At 44.9% G+C, this 12,249-nt stretch overlaps 1 protein-coding gene across 1 annotated transcript in view; it reads left to right on the plus strand.

Annotated features, from left to right (window-relative positions):
• trpm5 (transient receptor potential cation channel, subfamily M, member 5) overlaps positions 1 to 12,249 on the plus strand; it is a 70,541-nt gene that overhangs the window by 32,399 nt on the left and 25,893 nt on the right. The window contains exons 12-16 of the mRNA XM_078415613.1: positions 1,359 to 1,499; positions 3,760 to 3,883; positions 5,929 to 6,074; positions 7,859 to 7,971; positions 9,489 to 9,587. Coding sequence (XP_078271739.1) covers positions 1,359 to 1,499; positions 3,760 to 3,883; positions 5,929 to 6,074; positions 7,859 to 7,971; positions 9,489 to 9,587 — 623 coding nt within the window. The remainder of the gene's footprint in view (positions 1 to 1,358; positions 1,500 to 3,759; positions 3,884 to 5,928; positions 6,075 to 7,858; positions 7,972 to 9,488; positions 9,588 to 12,249) is intronic.

Consider the following 12,249-nt stretch of genomic DNA (forward strand, 5'->3'; position numbering starts at 1 on the left):
AAAGGAAGGATATAGGTGGAGACAGGAAGATCGAGGGAGATCTGGGAAGGGGGAGGGTAAGAGAGGGACAGAGGAACTATCTAAAGTTGGAGAAGTCGATGTTCATACCACTGGGCTGCAAGCTGCCCAGGCGAAATATGAGGTGCTGTTGCTCCAATTTCCAGTGGGCCTCACTTTTCTGTTCTGTTCTGTTCTAGTTCCCCATAACCTTTTACTTTCTATCCTTTTAAAAATCCACTTCCACTATAAATACCCCCCAAAATTTGGGGCTTAATGCACTGATTGCTCATCCCAAGATTCCCCAAATAAGAACAAACGAAACAAAAGCATTAGCAGGCCTTTCATCTCCTCATGAATGCTCACAGCTTATCCTTTACCTCTGCCACATTCTAGCACAAACTACACATTCCTTGATTCATTTTATTGTCCAATAAAGTATATTGTCTAATAAAATTATATTCAGTTGAACTAAATCTGCATTGTTTTCCACAGCACAAACACCAGGCAGCTTCTAATCTATTAATCTCAACGTTATTAAATATAATTGCGATCAGTTAAATGTTTCTAAAAAAAAGGGTTATTTATGATAATAAATGTAAAGATTTCCAAAGAAAGTCACAAGGAACTGCAAATGCTGGTTTAGAAAAAAGTGCTGGACTAACTCAGCAGGTCAGGCAGCATCTCTAGCGAACATGGATAAGTGACGTTTTTGTCACAGTCTGTCCTGTTCACTCACCTGCCAGCCACGCCCACCACGTTAAGCCAACTCCCCTCACCTGTTCACTCACCTGCTCCAGATCACCAATCAAGCCAGCATATAAACCCTTCCTGCACACGCGGCGCGGACACGATGGGCCGAAGGGCCTCTTTCTGTGCTGTAGGACTCTATGACTCTATGACACACACACTCTTTGCCAGATTGTTCTTAGCCCTCACGCAAGACTCTCCAGCATTCTCTCGGACTGATTTCCCGTTGCCGACCTTGCCTGCTCCCGACCTTCATGCTCTTCGTCGCCCTGGTGAACGCCTCAGTCTTCTGTCCCTGACCACGAGCAGGTAGAAATAAAGCTCATTCTAAAACTATTTCCTTGGTTCCGTGTGCTGCATTTGGGTCTACCTGCGGTCCGTTACAGTTTTGGGTCAAGACCCTTATTCAGACTGATTGTAGTAGAGGGGAGGCGGCTGGAAGAGAGGTGGGGGCAGGGCTAAGCCTGGCAAGTGATGGATACATACAGGTGAGAGGGGTATCTCAATATTGATTAGCAGATGGTTGGGTATCTGTTCTACAAAGGTAGTTTAACTTCCGTTGGACTGGCAGTTAACTTGTTTAGATGTTCTAATGTAAATGATTCTTTCAGGAACTAAACAACAAGTTACGTGGTCAAAGACCTTTCACAATGCCTGCCCTAAGCCAAACCTTTGAAAATCCCTGGCGGGACCTCTTCTTGTGGGCTGTACTACAGAACCGACAGGAGATGGCCAACTATTTCTGGGAAATGGTGAGTACCGTTCCAGAGGAACCTAGATCTTCACACCATTGCGTTCAGGGAAGGATTGTTAATATTATTACTTTACAAATTTAGTTGAATTTAAAGATACACTAACCGAGTCTATGCCGACGAGAGCACCTGGAGAAACCCCACGCAGGTCATGGGGTGAAAGTATAAACTCCGTATAGACAGCGTCCGTAGTCTGGATCGAACCCGGGTCTCTAACGCAGTAAGGCAGCAACTAAAATCATAAGATCATAAGTGATAGGAGCAGAATTAGGCCATTTGGCCCATCAAGTCTACTCCATCATTCAATCATGGCAGATCTATCTCTCCCTCCTAACCCCATTCTCCTGCCTTCTCTCTATAACCTCTGACACCTGTATTTAACAACTCTACCTCTAGGCCACCATGTCACCCCATTTGTTTAATTATTTTGTATATTACTGGACTGGTTGCAAGTACATTGACATCCTAGTTAGAAACTGTGTTTTCTGTTGTCAGCATTTCATGGTGACTTCTTGCGTAAACCTGTCAGAGAGTAATTCAATCCTTGGGCATTGTTAGGTATACGGTTTTGAGTCTCCCTATTTGCCACTAAACTCTAATGTTTCAAACCAACTCTGCCTTTCAAATTAGCACCAATTTTTCCATTTGACCACAGCACTATATACACAAGGCAACAAGACCGACGGGATGAATTTCTTGGCGTTCATCACTTCACTGGTGCAACCCCACTGTCAAGCAAATATGTGGGACGCCATTTGTCAGAGGAGGCCATGGTAGCCCAGTCTTGGATCCCCATTTCCAAATTCCACCCACCAGACAATTTTGATGAGCTCCCATTCACCAACAAAGTAGTTCAAGTTAACAATGATAAGTGGCCTTCTGAAGATGTGCACAGCCAAAGTAAAAAGATCGGAAGCATTTTCTACTTGAAGAAATCATTATAATTGGCAGACAGTGCAAAACTCTTTGCATTTCATTGAACAAGTACTGGTTAACCATGCGTTGTGATCTAAGTATTTGCTTTTAGAGGCTATCCAATTTAGTTCACTGTCTGTGAGAAAATAAATGTGTAGTTGCAAGTTGCGTACATGTGTTCTGCAGAAACATTGGATGTTTGGGGCAAGGCATTTTAACATAAGCTGATTCAAATTTTAACTAAATCTTCTCGCATCACAGAGCGGTTGGTCATCATCATCGTGTGTTGGTCAATATTTTTGGTTAGAGCAAAATATTATGCAAAATGGGAGGAGGAGTAAGTAGGTCAAGCAGCCAATTGATCTTGCTCCACCATCCAATAATGTAACCTTGGCCTTCACTCAACTTTCCTGCCTGCTTCTCATTACACCCCGGGTAACTCTTCAGACCAACATCTTTTTATATCAGCCTGGAATATCAGCACTGTTCATGCTTCAAACCTTTAGGGTAGAAATTTTCAAACATTTGTGATTCTAGATTCCTCCTCGATGGCCCAACCGCCCAGTGAAGAAACAAAAGGAAATGTTAATTAGTGCCATATTTTCTTTTTAAATCTGTAGGAACATTTTCCAAATCGTTTTCCCAATCCCTGCAGGCTTTTCGATCTTCCTAACGGATTTCCTCCTTGCTCGCTACGATTTGTATGCCACATAAATGTAAACAGTAGACACAAAGAACTGCAGGTGCTGAGCAAGAAAAAACACAAAGTGCTATGGTAACTAAGTGGGTATGCTAAGTGGGTCAGGCAGCATCTTTGGGGAACACGGATAGGTGATGTTTCATAGACCATGAAGCAATACAGCACAGGGACGGGCCCTTCAGCCCACAATGTTTGTGCTGAACATGATAAACTAAACTAAAGTTAAACCGATCTCATCTGTCTACATGTGATCCATACCCTCTATTCCCTGTATTTCCACGCGCCCATCCAAAAGCCTCCACATCTTTCCTATAATGGGGCAACCACAGAATTGCACTTTTCAGTTCAGGACACCCTCAAAATCAAGTGTCGGTCTGAAGAAGGATCCCTGCATGAAATGTTGCCTATCTCTTTTCCCCAGAGATGCTGCCTGACCCGCTGAGTTACACGAGCACTTTGTATGTTTTGCTACCTGAATGTACGTTGAAAGTGGCTTACGTCTCCATTAGCATGTTACATTTCTGGTTCAATCTGCGCCTATGTTTAACGAGATGATCTTTGAAATGACAGAATCAACCTGTGGCCCAGTGGTTGACAGTCGCACAAATGACTGATTCCCGTTACCCCCCCCCCCCCATCCTCCAGGGTCCAGAAGCCGTGCCCGCAGCTCTGGCAGCATGCAAGATTTTTAAAGAAATGGCTCGGCTGGAGTCGGACACCGAGACCGCTCGGAGCATGAAGAGGGCGAAATTCGATCAACTGGCAATAAGTACGGATTAGAGATAAAATGCACAAACTCGCCCTTCACCCCACCGAGTCCGCGCCCACCAGCGATCCCCGTACACGTAACACAATCCTACACACTAGGGACAATTCACAATTTTTACCAAAGCCAATTAACCTACAAACCTACACGTCTGGAGTGTGGGAGAAAAACGGCGCTCCTGGAGAAACCCCACGCCGGTCACGGGGAGAGCTTACAAACTCCGTACAGACAGCACCCGTAGTCAAGATCAAACCCGAGTCTCTGGCGCTGTAAGGCAGCAACTCTACCGCTGCGCCACCGTGCATTTCGAAAAATCTCAAACCTCGACTCTCAGGCAGAAATTAAATTAAACGCATTTTAAAACATAGAGCAACATTCACGCATTGAGCTTTCTTCCAAGGTTGCATTCAATAGAATCAAACTCTGGGAGTGGAGTTCAATGCTTATATCGGTGCAGTGTAGGTTCACCAGGTTAATTCCTGGGATGGTGGGACTGACATATAATGAAAGAATGCAGGACAAAGGAAGGATATAGGTGGAGATAGGAAGTTAGAGGGAGAACAGGGAAGGGGGAGGGGGGGAAGAGAGAGACAGAAGAACTATCTAAAGTTGGAGAAGTCAATGTTCATACCGCTGGGCTGCAAGCTGCCCAAGCGAAATATGAGGTGCTGTTCCTCCAATTTCCGGTGGGCCTCACTATGGCACTGGAGGAGGCCCATGACAGAAAGGTCAGACTGGGAGTGGGAGTTGAAGTGCTCAGCCACCGGGAGATCAGGTTGGTTAAGGCGGACTGAGCGAAGGTGTTGAACGAAACGATCACCGAGTCTGCGTTTGGTTTCGCCGATGTAAAGAAGTTGACATCTAGAGCAGCAGATACAATAGATGAGGTTGGAAGAGGTGCACCTGGAAAGACTGTTTGGGTCCTTGGATGGGGTTGAGGGGGGAGGTAAAGGGACAGGTGTTGCATCTCCTGCGGTTGCAGGGGAAAGTGCCCGGGGATGGGGTGGTTTGGGTAGGAAGGGACGAGTGGACCAGGGAGGTACGGAGGGAACGGTCTCTGCGGAACGCATAAAGGGGAGGGGATGGGAAGATGTGGCCAGTAATGGGGTCCCGTTGTAGGTGACGGAAATGTTGGAGGATGATTTGTTGGATACGCTGGCTGATGGGGTGGAAGGTGAGAACGAGGGGGATTCTGTCCTTGTTACGAATGGGGGGAGAGAGAGCAAGAGCGGAGCTGCGGGATGTAGAAGAGACCTTTCCCTTCCCCCTTCCCAGTTCTCCCTCTAACTTCCTGTCTCCACCTATATACTTCCTTTGTCCCGCCCCTTGACATCAGTCTGAAGAAGGGTCTCAACCCGAAACGTCACCCATTCCTTCCCTCCTGAGATGCTGCCTGACCTGCTGAGTTACTCCAGCATTTTGTGAATAAATACCTTCGATTTGTACCAGCATCTGCAGTTATTTTCTTATACTATGATGAAAGAATGGATCGACTGGGCTTATATTCACTAGAATGTAGAAGGATGAGAGGGGATCTAATAGAAACATATAAAATTCTGAAGGGATTGGACAGGCTGGATGCAAGAAAAATGTTCCCCATGTTGGGGAAGTACAGAACCAGGGGTGAGAGTTTGTGAATAAGGGGTAGGCCATTTAGGACTGAGATGAGGAAAAACCTTTTCACCCAGAGAGTTGTGAATCAGTGGAATTCTCTGCCGCAGAACGCAGTGGAGGCCAATTCACTGGATGTTTTCAACAGAGAGTTAGATATATCTCTTAGGGCTAAAGGAATCAAGGGATATGGGGAGAAAGCAGGAACGGGGTACTGATTTTGGATGATCAGCCATGATCATATTGAATGGCGTGCTAGCTCGAAGGGCCAAATGGCCTATTCCTGGACTGATTTTCTATGTTTCTATATTTCCATCGTACATTTAAAGCATACACTGCAGGAGGAATTTCCACCTTTTGTTAAATCATGCCAGTGAGATGGCTGTTCGCTTACATTGTGGCGTTCTGAAGTGGTATGTTGTTTTCTCTTATTCTAGACCTGTTCAGCGAGTGTTATGCCAACAGTGAAGACAGAGCATTTAACTTGCTGATTCGGGAGACTAAATACTGGGGCAAGATCACCTGCCTGCAGTTAGCCACAGAAGCAGACGCCAAATCTTTCTTTGCACACGATGGAGTTCAGGTATCAATTTGAGACGTTTCAAAATGTATCTTTTATCTTGTGGATGCAGCCCAGGCCATCACGCAAACAAACCTCCCTTCCATTGACTCCATCTACACTTCACACTGCCTCGGCAAGGCCACCAGCATAACCAAGGACCAGTCTCACCCCGGTCACCCCCTCTTCTTCTCTCTCCCATCAGGCAAGAGGCACAAGCATGTGAAAACGCACACCTTCATATTCAAGGACAGTTTCTTCCCAGCTGTTATTAGGCAACTGAACCATCCTATCACCAGCGAGAGAGTGGTCCTACTCTACCATCTACCACATTGAAGAGACTATCTTTAATCAGACTTTACTAGACTTTATCTTGCACTGAACGTTATTCCCTTTATCATGTATCTGTACACTGTGGACGGCTCGATTGTGATTACAGCTATCTGCTGACTGATAGCATGCAACAAAAAGCTTTTCACTGCACCTCGGTACACGTACCAATAAACTAAACTAAAGCCTAATAGAGTTGACAAAATAAATGTCATCTCCAGGAAAACAAGCAGCAGATTGTGTTGGGTTGTTTTTCTGATTTTGTGGTAATTGATTGGTGCCATCACCCCCTTCCCCTATAAAACTTGTTTTCTCTGAGCACAGGACATCTGCTACAACCTTCTCTGAGCCACAGTATACCATCCTTTATTTCCCCACCCCCACTTTTTTCCCTCTCTCTTCCCGGGGACCCACTCAGGTGCACACCCAATTCTCCCACAATCCTACCCTCCCTCCATTCCCCCCCCCCCCCCCTCACACCTTCCTCCCTGCCCCCTTCCGCCTGTGTCCTTTCCACTGGCTTCACATTACACCCCTCTTTTCTCCTTATCTGACACCCCTTTGTCTCTAATGTAGAAACAAAATACTGGAGTAACTCAGCAGGTCAGGCAGCATCTCTGGAGAGAAGGAAAGGGTGACGTTTCGGGTTGAGACCCTACTTTTTTCTCTTTTCATCTCTAGCCTTTACCACCCACCTGTCAATAAAACTGGTTGACCACACATTGTGATCTTTGCATTTGCTTCCAGAAGCTATCCAATTGAGTTTGTGAGAGAAAAAAAAATAAATGTGCAGCTGCATGTTGTGCACTTGTGTACTGCAAAAGCATCGGGATGTTTGGTGCAAGATATCTTAACATGTAAAGCAGAGATTGATAGGTTCTTGATTAGCAAGGATGTCAACATTTACAGGGAGAAGGCAGGAGAATGGGGTTGAGAGGGGAAAACAGAGCCTGTATAAAACCACCCATCACCCAAATCCACCTATCACTTGCCAGGTTTTGCCTTGCCCGCGCCTTCTTTCTAGCTTTCTCCCCCCTACTAGTATAGGTCTGAAGAAGGGTCCCAACCCAAAATGTCACCTACTCATGTCCTCTAGAGATGCTGCCTGACCCGCTGAGTTACTTCAGCACATGGTGTTCTTTCTTGTATATCAGCATCGGCAGTTCCTTGTTTCTCTGTATCATTGTTTCTGCTCCTCAGTCACCCCCCTCCATCCACCATTTGCTGTGGCAGGCCACACTGTCCTGATTCATCACCGGCAACTTGAACAATTGTTCAACTGGAAGAACTGTTCAACTTGAAGAACGGCCCATCGCTCCCGTGCCATCTTCAATTCTTCAACATCATCTTTTCTATCAGGCGGCTGATCCAATGTCCAAGCTTAAGGAAACCACAACCATAGATTTTCATGTTCTCCCTAAAGTGGGCGTAGACCTGTTCATTTTAGAAACTGACCAATTTTCACTTCATCGTTTTAGGCTCTACTGACTAAAATCTGGTGGGGCGATATGTCTACAGATACTCCATTCTGGAAGTTGCTCTCAGGATTCTTTTGTCCTCCACTAATATTTACAAACCTTATCACGTTCAGGTAAGAAAATGCTGAGCAAACCTTCCTAAAAAACGATGGTCTTTTAATTTTATGATTCTTCAGCCAGCATGTCTCACATTATAAATTACTCTTGTAAAGAAAGGCAGTGCACTGCTGCAGCTTCGGTCACAGTGGTAGGATTTACTTACTTTTCGGCAATTCTGGATGAGGGCCGAATGCTTGTCCTGAAGAACTTAACAAGTCGATCTTCATGCTGTTTAGATTTTAGAGATACAGCATGAAAACAGGCCATTCGGCCCACCGAGTCCACGCCCCATTTACTAGCAGTATCCTACACATTAGGAACAATTTAGGGCACTACAGTAGCACAGCAGTAGATTTGCTGCCTAATAGCGCCAGAGACGCAGGTTTGATCCTGACCATAGATGCTGTCTGATTGTACTTATTCACAAAATGCTGGAGTAACTCAGCAGGTCAGGCAGCATCTCGGGAGAGAAGGAATGGGTGACGTTTCGGGTCGAGACCCTTCTTCAGACTGAGGCATCAGTCTGAAGAAGGGTCTCGACCCGAAACGTCACCCATTCCTTCTCTCCCGAGATGCTGCCTGACCTGCTGAGTTACTCCAGCATTTTGTGAATAAATCGATTTGTACCAACATCTGCAGTTATTTTCTTATACTGTCTGATTGTACGTTTGCCCTGTGATCACGTGGGTTTTCTCCGGGTGCTCCGGTTTCTTCCCACACTCCAAAGATGTACAGGTTTGTGGGTTAATTGGCTCAAGTAAATTGTAAAATTGTCCCTATTGTGACTCGGTGGGCCGAAGGGCCTGTGTCTGTACTGTATCTCCGAAGTCGAAAGTCTAATTTACAATTTACAGAAGCCAACTAACCAGTATGTATGAGGAAACCGGAGCACCCAGAGAAAACCCACATGGTCACAGAGAGAACGTACAAACCCCATACATACAGCACTTCAAACATTTCCGAATTGATCGTAACACCTGACATCCATATAAAAGAAATTAACAATATGTTTTTCATGACCTCAGCTTCAAATGAATTGCTTTTCAGTGTAGTTGCCATGGTGACATGAAACTGCTAATATGTGAACAGTATGATCCCATAAATGACCATGGACATAGAACAGAACAGCACAGGACGGCACAGCAATAGAGCTGCTGCTTTACAGCGCCAGAGACCCAGGTTCAATCCTGACTACGGGTGCTGTCTGTGTGGAGTTTTTAATGTTCTCCTTGTGAATGTGTGTGTTTTCTCCGGTTTCCTCCCACAATCCAAAAATGTACGGGTTTGTAGGCTAATTGGCTTCTGTAAATTGTAAATTTTCCTTAGTGTGCAGGATAGTGCTAGTGACAGGGGTGAACGCTTGTCAGCGCGGACTCAGTGGGCCAAAGGACCTGTTTCTGCAAAGTATCTCTAAACTAAACTAAAGGAACAGGCCCTTTATCCCATAATGTCCATGGTGAACATGATGCCTCGTTAAACTAATCTCCTGTGCATGCATGTGATGTAATCCTCTTTTATTTTGCCCCAGCAGTGCCTATGACCACATGTCCACAGAGGAATCTGACCAGACAAGAGAGCAGAACAGTTTTGACATGGAAAGGACTTTACTGCTCCAAGACGAGGCCAGCAGGTTTGCCCATTTAGAACATTTGTAGGGCAAAAAGGGTGAAGAGTGGAACAGGGCTAAACAAATACAGATTCCAGTGATACAAAAGATTACAGTAATGAATCCAAGATGGCTTATCTTTGCAGTGCAAGGCAAAAGCTAAACCTGCCAGGCAAAGTCGCTATCAGATTAATTACGTTGCATCCCTGCGTAACAATGCATTTATAATCTATTTTTAATGTCGTGAAGGGTGACTCAAGGTAACGGGAGTGGTTTGAAACAAGATTTGGCTCTAAAGCCGTATGGGAAGATGTTACGTCAGATAACAAAAAGCTAGGTCAAGTGGTGGGATTTAAGGTGTAGGGAAGAACTGCAGATGCTGGTTTACAGTGAAGATAGACACAAAAAGCTGGGGTAACTCAGCGGGTCAGGCAGCATCTCTGGAGTAAAGGAATAGGTCATTTAAGGATCATCTCAAAGGAAAAGGGGAATGGAGAGGTAGTGATCCATTTCAGGGTTTCCAGAGTACAAGACCTAAACAGCTGGTAGTGCGGATGCCAATGGTGGAATGATTACCAGAAGGGACAGGCAAAAGACGACAATCAGAGATATGTTGAGAATGGCCGACTGGCTGGGAACTGGCAAATCCTGAGGTAGTGAGGAGGCTTCCAGCAGCAGAGGAGCTGAAGCAAGAGGTATCGGTCAAGAGTGAGAAAGAAACAGTTATTAGGATAAGACATTTAAAAAATGAGGTTGTGAAGATCAATGAGTGAAAGGCAACTGGCCGAAAAGGACTTGCAGTGTATTAGGGAACCAGGCTGGAGAGTTTTGAATGATCTGTAATTCCTGGAGGGTTGAAGCGGTTTAAGTTAACAGGCTGTGTGATGTTACCCATTTAGGTCAAGGATAGATCCTGGTCTTACTTCAATAGTGAAAAACTATCATTAATACGAGTTCATAGGAGGTGTATATGAGAGATCACACAGTAGTCAAGCTGAACGTGTGATGTGAAATGTTAAAGATATTTTTATTGAGGATGCAGTGCCTAGAACATTTCTAATAGGGAACATGAGCTAAGTTTAGACTGGCGAGAGACATGTTAGTTCTGTGCTGCTGATGTTGTGTTGCTGTGTTGTTACATTCGGCCCATCAAGTCTACCCAGTCACTCAATCATGGCTGACCTATCTTTCCTTCTCAACCTCATTCTCCTGCCTTCTCCCCATAACCCTTTACACCCTTACTAATCAAGAAATTGTTAATCTCCACCTTAAAAATACCCAATGACGGCCTCCACAGCCATCCAGGGCAATGAATTCCACAGATTCACCACCCTCTGATGAAAGAAATTCCTCCCTATCTCCATTCTAAAGGTACGTCCTTATATTCTGAGGCTGTGCCCTCTGGTCCTAGACTCTCCCGCTGGTGGAAACATCCTCTCCACATCCACTCCATCCAGGCCTTTCACTATTCAGTAAGTTTCAATGAAGTCTCCCTTCATCCTTCTACACGCTTGCTCTTAAAATCTGTGGAATTCTCTGCCACAGAAGGCAGTGGAGGCCAATTCACTGGATGTATTCAAGAGAGAGTTGCAAAAGGAACCACAGGTTTGGACAGTTGCCTGAGGAACTAATGGTGCGAAGCTACACTCATGGGACTATGATGTGAGCATCTCTTTAGTACTCAAAGACTAAAATGGAGATATTATTTGCATAAAGGTTCTCATTTGGACAACAACGATAGCGGAGTGAACGGTTCTGGATGCTGTATCTTACTAACAACAATATAACATCACAGAAGGAGTGCAGTGCACCAAAGCTCACGTGATGAGTAGACGTTGCATAATCTGGGTAGACTTTCCTTTTAATATAAAATGTTAAGAGATACCATGATTGAGGTTTTGATGATTTAGCGATAGATTAGATAGAAACTTTCCCACAGGACAGATGGATATCACTTTAAAATCGGAAACAATTTTAAGAGAGAAGAGAGAAGTTATAAAATACTTTGTTTGAAACCTAATGGGACTCTCACACTAAAAGCAGCTGCTGATTGCTCAATCAATGTTATTTTTGCATTCTTTAAAAAAAATAAATTATATAGGACATAGAAACACAGAAATATAGAAAATCGGTGCAGGAGTAGGCCATTCGAGTCAGCACCGCCTTTCAATATGATCATGACTGATTATCCAGAATCCCATTCCTGCTTTCTCCCCATATCCCTTGATTCCATTAGCCCTAAGAGCTGTATCTAACGCTCTCTTGAATACATCCAGTGAATTGGCCTCCACTGCCTTCTGTGGCAGAGAATTCCACAGATTCACAACTCTCTGGGTGACTGTACTAACACAGCGGGTGGAATTGATTCAAAGACGTACAGGTATGTAGGTAAATTGGCTGGGTAAATGTAAAAATTGTCCCTAGTGGGTATAGGATAGTGTTAGTGTACGGGGATCGCTGGGCGGCACGGACTTGGTGGGCCAAAAAGGCCTGTTTCCGGCTGTATATATATGATATGATATGATATGATATGATTCAGAACAGCCATGGTGTCAGTGAATGGCCGGAAAGGCGAGGGTGACTGAACTACCTAGTCTGGGAATGCACGTCCTTCTCTTGGTGGGGAGACTTCACCACAGTGAGGGTCGAGAGCAAAACCATGCATTCTACATTGCGATCATGCGTG

This window comes from Rhinoraja longicauda, chromosome 18 (genome assembly GCF_053455715.1).
Source record: "Rhinoraja longicauda isolate Sanriku21f chromosome 18, sRhiLon1.1, whole genome shotgun sequence".
NCBI lineage: Eukaryota > Metazoa > Chordata > Chondrichthyes > Rajiformes > Arhynchobatidae > Rhinoraja > Rhinoraja longicauda.